The sequence below is a fragment of the Nilaparvata lugens genome, chromosome 6 (assembly GCF_014356525.2).
Source record: "Nilaparvata lugens isolate BPH chromosome 6, ASM1435652v1, whole genome shotgun sequence".
Lineage (NCBI taxonomy): Eukaryota > Metazoa > Arthropoda > Insecta > Hemiptera > Delphacidae > Nilaparvata > Nilaparvata lugens.
In genome coordinates this window covers 40,887,477-40,903,281 of record NC_052509.1, presented here as the reverse complement: position 1 = coordinate 40,903,281, position 15,805 = coordinate 40,887,477, and the positions used below count along the sequence as shown (strand labels likewise).

General features: G+C 32.8%; 1 protein-coding gene across 4 annotated transcripts in view; it reads left to right on the top strand.

The window, feature by feature from the left end:
* LOC111050457 (roquin-1) overlaps nt 1-15,805 on the top strand; it is a 90,685-nt gene that overhangs the window by 2,030 nt on the left and 72,850 nt on the right. For 2 of the 4 annotated variants that reach the window (XM_022336787.2, XM_022336784.2), the window contains exon 1: nt 8,923-9,302. The exons of the other annotated variants lie outside the window; for them this stretch is intronic. In XM_022336787.2, coding sequence (XP_022192479.2) covers nt 9,190-9,302 — 113 coding nt within the window. In that variant the 5' untranslated portion in view covers nt 8,923-9,189. Of the gene's footprint in view, nt 1-8,922; nt 9,303-15,805 lie in introns of those variants that run through there. 4 annotated transcript variants of the gene reach the window in all.

Here is a 15,805-nt window from a genome sequence, read left to right as displayed (position 1 = left end):
AAGAGAGCCGTCAGGTAGCTGCTTTGTGATAAGGCATATTATAATGTAAATGAATTTATGAGTGATCATTTGAATTTTGTTTAAAGTGGTCACTGTTTTATCTGCCAGCTAAATAGTTGTATTATTAATAGTAAATAGTAATTGTAAATAGTTGTTTTATTATATATATTGAAATAGAATTCTATGACGCTATTGGTCCCACAAGAGTGGGTAACGGATGAAGCAGATGGTATTGAAGGAGGTGGAAAAAATACATTTAACTTATTGGATGAAGGAGTGCCATGTGCACCGCATCAAGATTAGGCTATATAGGAACATTCAGTAAAGTTGATAACTTACAAGTAGAAAGAATTTGACAGAATATGAAAGCTGCCATTTAAATAAGTGGCCATAAACTACTTGCCATAAAATTTCCATTTAATAATGTTTTTTTTTTTAATACTCTCCATTTACAAATAATAAATAAAGACAACTTTTTGATTTATTCTTCTTCTTCTCATTAGTCTTTTTTTCACTCAGATGGGGTCGGCGTTTCGGGTCATTCGCTTCCAGGAGTCTCGGTCATGGGCTTCGTTTGGTGTTAGTCCCTACTCTAAAATATCTTGGGCGATACAATTTTCCTAGGTCTTCCCCTCTTCCTAGTGCCTTCGTCATCTAAGTGCTCGAACTTTTTTCCCCACATAATCGTCTTCCCTCCTCTCCACATGTCCGTACCTCTGCAGTCTCTTTTCTTTGATATTTCTGTAACCTTCATTCTGTTCTTATTATTTAATTTCGGATTCTATCCCTTCTAGATACGCCGCAACTCCACCTCAGCATCTTCATTTCAGTGACTTCCAGTCTGTGTTCATGGATTAATTATTATTAATCCTTTTGAAAGAATTTATTATTAACTTGTTATTTTGCTGGTATAGTCAGCCCTTGGTGGGGTCTATTCATCGCTTACTCCTATCACGCTTTGGAATTCTATCTTCATTCCCATTACATCATTCTGTTCATGTTAGTTCCTGTCTGTGGCTTATTGTTAGTGCATAAGTGACTCATAAGTTCATTTAGAAAAGTTGCTCAGTTTATAATCTGATCATCTTATTAAGCATCGATTGAGTGAGCTTTAATAAAATTATTTTTTCTCAATATACTTCACCTTGTGTGCCTTGAGGTACATTGACTAAACTACATGAGGAAACTGGGGAAACACAAGCACCGTTAGCGCATGTGCTCTGTATTGAATAGTAGTTCTAATAATAGCCACTTGGCGCGACTGAAAACCTTTTTCGCCAATTTCAAGTATTATTCACTTGCTGATTTTGTTTATTTGAAATGAGCTAAGTATGAAATGTTATAAATATTTGATCACACTTGGATTGCTAATAAAAAATATATTGTATAATGTTTGTAGCCAATATGCGGCATAACAATGTCGCGCCAGGTGGCTATTGATGGAACTACTATTCAATACAGAGCGCTAACGTGGGTGCATGTATTACCCAGGTGTCAAGTGCCAAAGTGTAATAGTCCGGGCGCAAATGTCATGAATAAGGCACTCCGTGGTCATTTTTGGGTAACAGCCGTGAAAGATGTCTCAATTTCTTCGTTAGGTCTAGCATAATAAGGATCGTGATGATGATAAGTCGAAATCACAGGCAAACACCTCGGAAACAAGATGGCCGCCATAATTTTCAGGGTTTTGCTATATCGCTTGTATTTCAATAACCGTTCAAGATATTCAACCATTTTTTTAGACGAAAATATTTCAAAAACCTTCCTCTACAATTTTTGTTTTATAAAATTTTCCTCTAAAACGCATAATATTTAGTTATAACCTTCAAAAACCCAAAAAACGTTTTTTCTATTTTTTTTCAAATTTCATTCCATTATAGCCTAACTTTTTTGTGCAAGAGATACAGAGAAATCATCTTTGGAACGATATATCTTCATGCGCTGTACGTCAAAAAATGAGGTCTCCAGCGCCCTCCAAAGAAAACCCTGCATGATTTCTGGTGTGTTTTTCCATATGCATGAGTTAACAAGCTAGAACTATAAAATCGATTTTTCTTGACTATTCTCAGATAGAGACTTGAAAATGGTCTTAATCTCTTCGTCACAACAAGCCGAATAAGAATAAGAATATTGATGATGGAAACAACGAAAATATTCGACATCATTGAAGAATTCAAGATGGCGGTCATTATTGACACATTTTTATATCGCTTGCTATTCAGTTATTGTGAGAGATATAGGATTGGTTTTATCACCAAAGTGATAAGAATTAACCAAACTATGTGATTTTCGAGAGAATCGTCTCATTTCGACCACTCTTTTCATGATTTATTCAACTTCAAAAACTTGAAACATGCATTTTTCGGGGACAATATTTCACTTTCCACCCTGTAAATGTATTCGCAGTAGACATACAATAGTGTTATTGGTACAGTGTTTTTAGCATATTACCAAAGCTTTATAATGACATCTGGTTGAAGGCTGCAAGTCCATATTCCACGGTTGGAGCGTCATCGGAATAAGAGAGAAAAGTACTGTTTGCAGAGGAAAACTAGCTTTTTCCACCAAATGCCAATCCCAACAATTAGAAAACCGTGTAACTCATGACTCCTTGAAGGTACAGACTTGGGAATTGTATCAATCTCTTTGTAATTATGTGTAGAAAGAGATTATCATTATCCATGATAGCAATCTCAAAAATGTTTGTCCAAAAAACAAGATAGCGGGAAAAATATGTCGATTTTCAAGAAATCGTCTGTAATTCTAATAATGTCGAGGATATCGGATCAATTCAGCCATCTGGAAGCTCCAAAATGATCATACTACAATATCAGAAAGATTTATACAATTCCAATAACCTTTACTATGGTGTAGTACCTATATAGTTCTAGGGTTTTCTTTGGAGGGCGCTGGAGACCTCATTTTTTGGTGTACAGCGCATGAAGATATATCGCTCCAAAGTTGAAAAAACGCTCTAAATTTCATAGATTTAAAATTTCTCTGTATCTTTTGCACAAAAAAGTTATAATGGATTGAAATTTAAAAAATTTAGAAAAAACGTTTTTGAGACATCTTCCACCTCTGTTACTCAAAAATGACCACGGAATGACATTTGCGCCCGGTCTATAAGACAAAATTGTCCGGTAGTGAATCAAGGTCTGATCATCCGTGATACTGTATTTTAATTAAAATTAGGCCTATGACATTTCAATAAATATTCAATAAATAATGTTGATTGCAAACTTATACTGAATTTTGTTCTTTTTACTGTCATGAAGTAGACTTTAGATATAAAATCTTAATTATATTAAAGCTTTTAAAATTGATCTTATAAGGTACTACTTGATTTTTCTTACATGAAGTATATATATCAAATATGAAATTGCGCTCTTTAAACTCATTTTTGTTCTTCATTGTAAGTTTTCCTGAATACATTAAAATTAATCATAGGTACAGTACCACAGCTTAAAAAAGAATTAGATTTTCAGCTATCGCTAGGTTTGTTCTGAGATTCTCTCACTATTTTTGATATTGTACACAACGCGCAAGTATAATCTCTTGAACTTTTTCTCAATTTATCAGCTCAAGTAATAAAGTTCTCATTAATGTTTTTTCCTTGTTTCGCTTCTACCCGAATTATTAGGAATAATATTCTGTCACAGTAATTTCTGACCATGCCATTAGCATGAAACACGATACAGTATTTTTAATTTCACACCAGACAAATTTGTAGTGATTAGTTCAGTTTTTATGTTAAATTTAACTTGATGTTAAGTGAGCAGTGCTTATTAGCTGTAGTTCAGTTTGGAAGCGATTAATTCAATTTCAAACAAGTCGCAAACTGGTCAAGACAAGTTAGTTTCTATTTCCTCTCTCCAGTTTCCTGGTCTACATTTGATCTACCTCTAATTTGAATTGAAATTATATATGGTAGGAATCAAGTAACACATTGAAACTAGTTGAAAGAATTTTATAGCCTTATGAAAAATGCTGGTCGATCTTGCTTACCTACTCACCTCAGCTCATCAGTCAAGATTTCGAAAATATATTCGTCTATTTAATATTTTTTATTTAAATGAATATTATACTTCCCATTTAATAATAGTTCGGCAGCATAATATCCTTTCTCCAAAACAAGCATATTAATAAGACATTTTCTATTTCGTTTCCACAGTGTTAGTGCGTACCCTATGTCTTATTTTACATAATTTTGAAGATCTGGTAGTTGACGTCCTCTATTCAAGAAGCATTCAGTACCTAGACCGATTTCTATCATTCGTCATGACTACATCTTCTTTAAGCATACTAGTGAAAATACAATTATAATCTATATATGCATGTACAATTCCTTCATATTCATATAATTCCCCAATCACAATTTCATACTACTGTCAATTTCTTCGTCACTATGCTATATAGGTCTTTTGAAATTCAGTGTTTATGCAAACCTTCCCTACAAGATTTAAATAGCAACATCAAGAAATAAAATTGTAACAAAACGTCTGTTATAGCTAAAAGAGTCATTAAAGTGCAAAGAAATGCCAAAAACCGGTATACTCAATACATTGAGATTGGATTGTCTCGTTTATGATTTGATCTTCTGAAAAAAACTTTGGGTTTGTCGGATTCGATTTTTTACAATTTGATCAGCGGAACGAAACTTTGGGTGCGTAAGTATATATTATAAAAAAATAAAAATTTTTATTCATGCAATGTGTTGATTGGAAAAAAATTACCGACCCTATAAACCCAGCAATGTTTGGCCACAATAACAGATTTATTTGAAGAGTTTTGTAGGTTTGATTGCTTTCGTCACTGAGCTGGCAATTTTCAATATCAGTATTTCACGCCCACTTGAGCTATGAAGCTCAATACTGCACTTGACGTTAAGCACTTCACTTCCATCATATGTAGAGACGGTCGAACATTTTCTCACTTGTGTTTTCTACTCATTATCAAAGTTCTAATTGAACAATAGGCGTTGTAGAAAAATGCTCACATAGATTAGCAACTTTTGAGTATTTACAGAATTTTCATCGTTCATTTTCTTCATAGTATTATTAATAATATAATATTATGATTCATATGTGAATTTGTCTTAAAAATCGTGTTAGAAACCAATATACCTAGTTGGAAAAATATTTCATTTATAATGCAATTTATCATAATTTTTTGATTATGATTTATGAAATTCTTTGATGAAATATGAAACCCAAAATCTTTCGAGGGTTCAGCAAAGTTAGGCTACTATTTTGAATTGTTGTCTTTGATTTTCTCACTTCCTGTTCTGCAATTGGTGTAGTATTTGTAACTACACTACTTTCTGCAGTGAAAGTTATTGTTACCTTATGACATAGTTTGAAACAGGCTAGAATAATAGTTGTCATGGAGGAATAATGTAATGCCAGAAACAAACGTAAAGATAATACGGAGTATTGCGTCACTTCAGTCAATAAGATGAATTATTTGCTGCTTCATATCCAATTCCATCCTGATAATCTACTGTTGAACTCCTTATTAATAATTTTCTCATTATAATTCTTTTCAAATTTTTCCTCATGGCTTATTCCTTGTCTGGTAATCTCTTACAGAGCTGGGGTTTTCTAGTTCATTGTCATCGTAGTACATGGATGTGAGCCTAATTTTTTTGTCACAGTATTTTTACTATCTCACTTCTAGAGTCGGAGAATTGAAGAATTAAAAATGGCAATAATTTCAAGTTTATTAACTTATCTAAAGTATTTATTGTTAAAATTCTTCACTAACTTCTTCCACATTGAAACAAAACACAAACACTTGAAACAATTAATTTTGAATTTAGAAAGATTAAGATTTATGCTCTTCAATTAAACTCTCAATTACTATTTTTTCAAATAAATAGATATCCAAGTGTTCATAATACTGTATTTTGGATTAGCTCTTTATTGTCAGTAAAATTTATAAATGAATAAACATAAATCCAAATCATCTGCTTAGAATATAAGCTATCATAAATATCCTTGAGACTGCAATCTCATTTCCATCCATACAAACTACTCGAAACATCTACTAATATAGTAAATAGGTAATAGTCAAATAATTTTTCTGTTAATATTTGAGTAATAGTCCAGTCAAGGAAAGGTTATAGAGGGAAAAGTTTGGAAGACAATTTTTGACCCCGCAGTTCTGTTTAGGGTAGTAAGGAGGTAAACATCAAAAGTCCCCACCTCTACCCCTTGTGCTAAGGGGTTGGGGGTGGTTCAAAGGTACCATTTTTTGGTTTCTCGCATATAACACGAAAACTATGTATCTAACGGACATAACTGTTACATACGAAATTAAAGCTTACATAATTTCCTACAAAATTTATATCACAACATGTTCTATATCTTCTCTAGTTTTCAAGATATCCGCTCTTAAAGGTGAGACATTTTTCATTTTTGAAAAAAATACGTTTGCCTCCAATTTTTTTTCTATTTTTGCTCTTATAACTTATTCAAAAATCGATGGGAAAAATCCATGCTGATTATGAGCTTATAAAGCATTGAATCCTCTTCAATTCGATTTTTAATTTTATGCATTTACGTATTTCCCCACACCTTTTGCAGCAGCTTTAGTGTTGAGTGTGAAATCTCCAGTTTGGCAACAATTGTCCGATTGACAAAGGAATTTGGAGGGAATGTTTTGAACACAATTTTTGACTTTGAAGCTTTGTTGAGACTAATTAGGAGGAGAACATATCAAAAGTCCCCATTTCTAACTCATGTGCTAAGGGGATAAGGGTGGCTTAAAAGTTGCATCTTTCAGCTTATTGCTTCCACGCTCATATCTTAAGAATAATGAAATAATGCGTTGAACCGTCATAACTAACTATTCCAATATGAAGCTCTATAAATTCTCTACACGTTTTGTTCAGTGGAATTTTTCGATATTCCCAACAGTTCCCGAGATATTCGCTCTTGAAGGTCCTTAATTGTTAAAATAACAGGTTTTTATCCAATGTTTTGCTCTTTCAGGGCTTATAACTCTTCAACAATGTATCATAAAAACTTATGATATATTATTTTACTATTCCAAGTTTTCCTTTCATTGTTATAGCAAGTTCAATTTAGGGGGTGAAACTTTCATTACTGCAACGAGTGTCAACTCAGCAGTTCCACGCCTTCAACAGAGGGGATAAAGATGCACTCTTTTGCTATGTTCACCTACTAACTAGTCCAAATTAAGCTGCAAAGTCAAAAATTGTGTCACAATCACTCCCTTCAAATGTCATTGTCAAACGAACAATTGTTGCAGCAATGAAAATTTCACCCCCTACATTGTAGCTGCTATAACAATGAAAGGAAAACTTGGAATAGTGAAATAATACATCATTTCGAAGAGAATTCAATGCTCTACAAAATTACGATAAGCATAATTTTTTATGATGCATTGTTGGAGAGCTATAAGCCATGAAAGAGCAAAACATTGGATAAAAACCTGTTATTTCAACAATTACACACCTTCAAGAGCGAATATCTCGGGAACTGTTGGGAATATCACAAACTTCCACTAAACAAGAAGTGTAGAGAATTTTTCAAGCTTCATTTTTAAGCAGTTATTTAAGTCGGTTAAACGCATTGTTCTCAAGATATGAGCGTGGAAGCAAAACGCTGGAAAATGCAACTTTTAAACCACCCTCATCCCCTTAGCACATGAGTTAGGAATGGGGACTTTTGATATGTTCTCCTCCTAACTAGTCTCAACAAAGCTGCAAAGTCAAAAATTTTGGTTTAGAACATTCCATCCAAATTCCTTTGTCAATTGGCCTATTGTTGCAAAACTGGAGATTTCACACTCAACATTAAAGCTGCTGCAAAAGGTGTAAGGAAATTCGTAAATGCGTGAAATTATACAATCATCAAATTGAAGAGAATTCAATGCTCTATAAGCTCATAATCAGCATGGATTTTTCCCGTCGATTTTTGAAAAGTTATGAGAGCAAAAATAGAAAAAAAATTGTGGCAAAGATGTATTTTTCAAAAATGTCACACCTTCAAGAGCGGATATCTCGAAAACTAGAAGATATATAAAAAAAGTTTTATAATGAATATTGTAGGAAATTATGTAAGCTTTAATTTGTTATATGACAGTCAAGTCCTTAGGATACATAGTTTTTGAGTTTTTTGCGAGAAATCAAAAAATGGTACCTTTAAACCACCAACACCCCCTTACCACAGGGGGTAGGGGTGGGGACTTTTGATATGTTTACCTCCCTACTACCTTTAACAGGACTGTGGGGTCAAAAATTGTCTTCCAAACATTTCCCTCGATACCATTTTTTGAGCATTCATTGCCTGGACTATATAACTAAAATCGAAACAATACCGTAATACTATTAATTATTAATTAATAATCTTATTTTTTCATTTTCTAATTTTCCCGTACCTTATGAAACACTGTATAGTTTCCTAAAGTAAATTATTTTGTAACGACATTTTTCAAGAATAAAGCATTCATGCATAAAGCGTTGCTCATATGCTTCTCTGCGTGTTTCCGGCAGTACTTCTTTTCTGAAGCCTCGTTAATGCTTCGTAGGAAGTTTGGATAGCTGGAGGTCATAGAAGGGTATCTGTACAGGTCATCGTACCCTAAGTTTGGTGAAACGAAAGGGGTGTCTCAGCCACATATTAAGGAGCCGAGTTCACTTAATGTCAACGCCAGTGAATCATTAGCTAAAAACAGTTCAACCCGATTACCCTGCGGTAGGCTTATCTGTTATGAAAACATTCCTACGATTAGTGAGAATACCTAGATGATGATACCTAATAGCATTGCTGGAAATGACTGTCAAGTTATGAATGAAAGAGACCACTTACTAATGACTCATAGATATACAGGGAAATTCCTTCACAAAATGATGTAATTTTCGGATGGGCTAAAGTACGGTAGAAGGGGAATAGTAGTCGGTTGAGTACTGGACTTGGACTAGGGACTGCGACTACGGCGTCAACTTCACTTCAACGTCATCTTTTGTAGTTTACGCGTTGCTTCTTGGTTCATCTAGCTTCATTCGATGAATAAATTAGTTTTAATTCGTGTTGTTCAGTTGGCTGAATATTAAACAGTAGCCCGGAGTGTAATTTAGTTGGTGGCATTCAACTTGAGTGATAGTTCGTTTTGTGATTTTGTGTCTCGTGATAGAAATATAGTGTGACTTTTGTTGGGCTTATGATGGGCTTCAAGAGGAGATTACTGTTGAAGAACATGTTTATGAATCCTAATCCGAAACCGTCGTTTTCTGACAGCGACTCTGATAGCGAACTGCTGCCACTGCATCACAGGTAGGCACTAGGCAGAGCAGAAGGCAGCTAGGCTAATTATTGCATTAGAAAGTGTACCTGAGCACGCGCTATAATGGGTAGCTCCTGTTCAATTCTAATTTATCCTACAATTCCACGATTATAATTACTGCTGTCATCTTACTGTTGCTGTAACACTTACTTGCTGCAGCATTTTGGCATCCTCTTGATTTCAATTATCGTTTTTATTCAACTATATCTTGTCGCATCCATTATGAATTAATTTTAAAACATTAGCATGAAATCATTAAAGTTGTGTCTTTTTTGCATAATTATATATATTTTAATTTTATAAGTTTGATATTCATGTAGGCTACTCAATACATTTCAATTCACTTTTAGCGTGTTAGAACATAGGTTTCAGATTAAGATTTCAGTCTTTACATGATCATAGATGAATTATATGATTTATATGATAATTTTCCCATATAACATCTTTAAACTGCTACTATTTCTAAATTATGTATGTAAAAGCATCTCAATTCTCTGTAGTTTTCAATAGGATCCAATTCTCAGTAGGAATCTAATTATTAAGTTCAATTGGATTCAATTGCACAATACTATGACAATTACATCCCAGTTATTCATTATGCATACTATCTACTTTTCATGACTCACCACTACACAATACATTACTTTTCACTTGTACATTTCTACTTGGATACTGAATGATTTATTACTCATTTCATCATGTTATTTGAGGAACCACTCTAATTTTATCAAATTAGAAATACTAATTAGTATTAGAAATACTTGAGTTTGAAATAAACTCATAATTTTAAAATAATGCTTTCGAATTACATTATCTTAAATAATATTTATTTCTCAAGAAACTCACATAAGATGCAATATAATACCTATCTATTATATAGAACATCTTAACTCAAGTTATAGGTCATTTTATCTTCAATTCTCTATGAACTTCATTGGAAAAGCCGGGTTGTGCTCTGTTGACATAACTAAGCCTGCACCTGCCATTCTAGCACAGATGTTCAAATTGATATTTTCTTTGGATATTGACTTGTGCGTATTTCCATATTTGTGCGTAATCAAGCGATACATGATACACGTGGAAGAACAAGCAAAATGTCATTATGTTCTACGTGTCCAAATGTATCCAAATGTACGTGTAGCGCGCTATCAATCATGATCATAAACATCAACACTACTGAATAATAACATGTTTTAAAATATGTTTAAAATATAATAATAATATATTAATATTCTTAATATGTTCTCAAAACTTCAATAAGTCAAGTGGGCTTTTGACATTATCTTATTTATTATTTTTGTTTTGGTTTGATAAATTTTTAGATGCATTTCGCTCATTCACACCAAATAATGGGTTCATGAGCTAGTTCAAGTTAATGAAAATAACTTTTCCGGAGGAAACTTGACTATTTGATGAGTTTGAGTAAAGACAATGGAAGAAACGATATCTCACTGAGAGATCTAATTCAAATATCTGAAACTGTAGATTATCCAATGAGTTTTCGATTATTGTCTTGCTGTAAAACTTAGAACTATACCGATTAGCTATTTTTGTCATGAAAAATAAAGCACAATTTTCTTCTACACTCGAGAAAGCTGAGTTTCCATTTTAAATATATATTTGATACTGCTAAGTGACCAAGAGCAATTATTGTCAATCGTCATGAATTTTGGAAAGCCTCTTAAAATTCTGCTGCAGATGTTATTCATTATAATTTTTTGGGAAAGTGTCAAGAAATGTATTAGATATTGGATGAGACTGCTGATTATAATTTTTATGGAAAGTGATAAGAAATTTATAAGGCTGATCCGCATATCATCAGCATGTGGTGGCTGGCTAGAAAGTGAGCGCTGCGACCAGATAAATAACATTACGAACAGCGATGTATCTCACTTGTATAATAATATGATCACCACAAATAGAAAGAAAGAAAAAATCAACTGACAAGATCGTTTCTGGCTAGCGTCTCACTTTCCGATCACCGCGTGCGTCGCCAATGTGAGACTATACATATATATCAAATGTACTGTGAATTTACATTCAGTATATAGCTGTATATACGTCACGTTGTATATAGCTGATTACAGCTGCGACGGAGATTTCTATCGACAGATATTCTATTCCAAATTGACTCAGCCATTTTTAGAATGGACACTCAATGCACTTCAATGATAGCGCAATGTCTAGACATCGACTATACACCTGTAGCAAACTAGTGAACATTGTACGCTTGCTTCAAAGAAAGCTATAAACAATACTGGACAGCGTATACCGTACCGATAAGAATTGAAGGTACACAGGTACTATAACACTGTTATAATAGTGCCTGTACCAAAGGTACTATAACAATGTATAGGCTGTACATTAATTATCTCTTACTAATCTTATTGTAGGAGTCAACTAGAGGTTTTGAATTAGAAGGCTTTATAATGTATGAAATGGATTTTTTCAAGAAGAGGGATCATAGATCGTAAACCATGATATATTCCCTGTGGAGAATAGATCATGACTGATCAGTGTTGTACACTACCTATCCTATCCTGTGGTAGAATACTACCTACCTGCCAACGAATCAAAACTAACCAGTGTTAAATAAGATTTTACTAGTCTGTAGTGCCCTTACTTTTTCACAATAAATTGGGGAAACTAACATATGCACCACTCTATACTAGAACACAAGAAGTACCAAAATCTAAATTCCAAATGACATCATTTATTACACAATAAGAATCGTCAAATTCAGTAGGTTACTGATTCATATGGGTCGCTTCTTATCTAATCAAATAAAGTTTTTTGTAATGTTGATAATCCATGATCAATCACCATTACATCTAAAAATGATAGTTTCTAAGTATCCTGAGTGATATATTTTACCTGAGTTTTATCCTGAGTTATATATTACCCTTTAGTGATATATTTTGTCTGTAGGTGTTCACTGTTTTAAGTAGAAGAGATTAGATGTGTTTTGAGCTATTTTTTTCTAGTTGGTTTTAGTGTTGTAAGTAAAATAGATTAATGGAAGATACAAAAATAGGGAAGAAACCAAAATATTGGAGTAGCCTGATAAATAATTTAAAATTTTCTGGCTAGTAAACGAGTCTTGAGAAAATGTAATTTTTTGTAGAGTAAATGAAAATATAACTTTGCACAATAAAGATTGATTTTTATGCCATTATTTACTAATTTTCATTGTTAAATTAATTTATATCTTTCAGAATTATTTTTGTGTTCAATGTTATAAGTATTCTATGGGCAGTGCTTTCGATTTCCGTTTATTATTGAATTCATACACCACTCTAATTCCTTGATGAATTTCCTTCATTCACTACAATATAGATTAAAGTAAAAAGTAAGATTCATTTTGTAGAGCGTAATGCTTATGTAAGCGCATTGGAATTATGTAACCCTCCAGTAAATAGATCACTTTGCTACTGGCTGGCAAGCAAGCACTCCGGAGCTCCCAAGAGAGACGGCTATTGCTAGGAAGTGGGAGTGCTGGCACACTGCACACATGAACGATAACCCAATAATCTATTCCCTTTGATGAAGAGGAAATCCACAGGCTGTACATTACAGTCAGCAACCACATCGTACCATACACACAATGCTTCTACTGTAGTACTTGTACTAGTACCACATTAATACTTGCACAATATCATCCGTCATCCCTGATTAATCTAGAGCAGTATCTCTGTTTTCCTGTTTGTGGTCTACTGCGTTTTATAGTCAACTTTATTGATCGTGATGAAGATTTTAATTTTTCTTCCTTGGCATTATGTCCTGTTTCGAACCTCTGCGCCTTCACAATCAGTAAATCTTTTCTTGGAATATCCCTAATTTGAATAAATTTGTGTTTTCTCATTTCTCTATTGTAACGTAATATTGTGTCACTTTCCTCCCTCACCTTCCTTTAAAGATGAACACAATATAACAATAATTGTTTCTAATAGACATTCTTCTCAACACATAGCGATTGCTGGAATGGAATATTTATTATTATTGATTAATACAAAACAAGTAATTTGTTTTCAAACTTAGTTTTTTTAAGAGAAGAAATTATTGAGAAGCTTGAATTTGTTGACTTGATCCCCCATTACTGAATTAAATATCAGATTTATACTCCCTCCGGCGGTCTGTGCGTAGGAAGGAAATATTATGTGGTCAATTATTGTAGCTGGGTCTCAACTTGGGAAAATTCCTTCGTTTCAATGAAAATCACCAAACACCTTGTGATGACTTGCTCTTTCTCTTGTTCTAATATTTCTATTTGAATTAAAAATATCTTTTAACTTTATCCTTTATTTTTCATATTCAAATTTTGTTTCTGTTTCCATTGAGCTGTTGTGAGTAGGTGTTGAATTTTAAAATTTCATTAGAAATTTGTTCTCAGTTGTGGCAATGGAAATTAAATTTTTATGGTTATGAGAAATAGATTGAATATTCGAAAACTTATCATCTATGGTGGAAATATTAGCCTTTTCTGAAAGCTGAATGCTGAATATGCTATTGTCTTCGACCAGCTACGTTTCTGTATTACAAATTAACATGTTCTAGATGTGTATTCAATTAATAGAAGGAAACCAATATGTCTTGTTTTTGAGAGCAATGAATGCATGAGCACTGCCAACATTATATTTGTTGAATGGTTTTACTGTAATAATCTAACTAGATTTCAATTTGACAAGCCTAGAATAATATTAAATCTTGAAAATATCAGAGAACGTTTAATGAATATGATTTCATAATAATAATTATAATCTTTTGCAGTTGATATTAACATATTATTTGGATAATCGAATATAGAGTAGGCCTACAAGATCTGTGGCTCTATATTATTTGATAGATTCTTGGAACACTTCCAAATCATTCTTGTTTCTCAATTCGTCTCATTTGCATTGTACTCTATTTGGCATTAGAACTGCACATGGCAATTAACTTTCCATCTTCATTTCTATCCATGCAATCATAATTTCATCAAGTTTTCAAAATTAATCAAACAATTCAATGCTATAGTGAATTGTGTATGTATAATGTCTATATTATTATATTATAATATATTATCTATAAATGCTATAGTTGAGTGATTTTGGGTATGAACCTTCATTCTAGATGGGATTTGGCATCTTCTCTTAAAATTCCATTATTAATAAAAATTAATGACTGTCATTGATGAAATTTTAGAACAATGAAACTGTTTACATGACACGATTAGAAATAGTTTTACTTGGTAGAGTAGTTTTTGTCTTGCAACCTTCATTGGCATCTGCTAATGGAAAATTCAAGGTCAAAAGTCTCACTCTGTAACCAAGGTAAGCCGTTTCAACATTGTCATGTATACTATTCAACTGATCTGTAATTACATTTACCAATTTTGGAATTTAATTTCACAGTAAATGTAGTGTTTGTACGCCGAGTTAGTAATTATTGCTGATGACAATGAAATAAATTCAGGTGGTGTGTCTCATCTGCAGTCGCAATGCCCATTTATTGCTGAAAGTCTTAACATGTTTTTATGAATGAATTGAAATTGAAATGCTATTGGAATTGAATGAATTTTCATATTAAAGATGTGGTTTATCAATTTATTTAAGATGTGATGTTTAAACAATTTTCTCCAAGGTATATTTTAATTGCATCAATATATATGTCTTGCACACACCAGTTTGAATCGTATGCGGGACGGCGACGGGATCGAGACAATTTTTAAGCCGTGACTAAATGGTTAAAATTAACAGTCATTCGGCGTGCGGGTCACGATTCACACCAGTGAGCGCAAAGCTATGGGTTGACATTTTTTATCATTCAAATTTCGATCGGCTTATTCGTTTTTTTCTTTCTTAAAACTGTCGAATTACATGATGCAATCTACAATAACCGATAAATTCATGAACTATTTATCAAGGATCCCTTAACTCACTAAACAGCACCTTTTTAGTCTTCAATCAGTTGTTCATCCATTCTTTGAAGATTGAACTTAATTGATATTTTTGTTGATATTTTAAATATTCAAATAAAATAGAATAGTTTTATTGCCGACACTAATTCTGCTTGTAAAATAATAGATGGTCCTGAAAGCTATTGAGAATTTACCCAATACAATATTAATGAAATTCGTCCAATATGTTGGATCATTCGATGGTTTGATGTGTGCAAATGTCGTAAGGAAGAGTTTCTTGAAACAATAGACTTTGTTTGGCATGACATCAAATCCGACTTAGTCTTGTCAATATTTTATTTGGCACACTCAATAGAGCTTTTATAAGTAATGCCTTTTTTCAATTGCCATTGACTCTGTATTTCTTGATTACGTATCCTATCATTTTATTCTTGAATATTTCATTTTATCATGAATACATTTCTACTCTTGTTTTCACACTAATTTACCATCTTATTTCAATTATCCAAGTAATAAAACGTCTATTCAATTTTATTGATATGTTAAAAGATGTTAATTGGATTGTCACATTTCAAAAATGATTTTCATTTTCATATT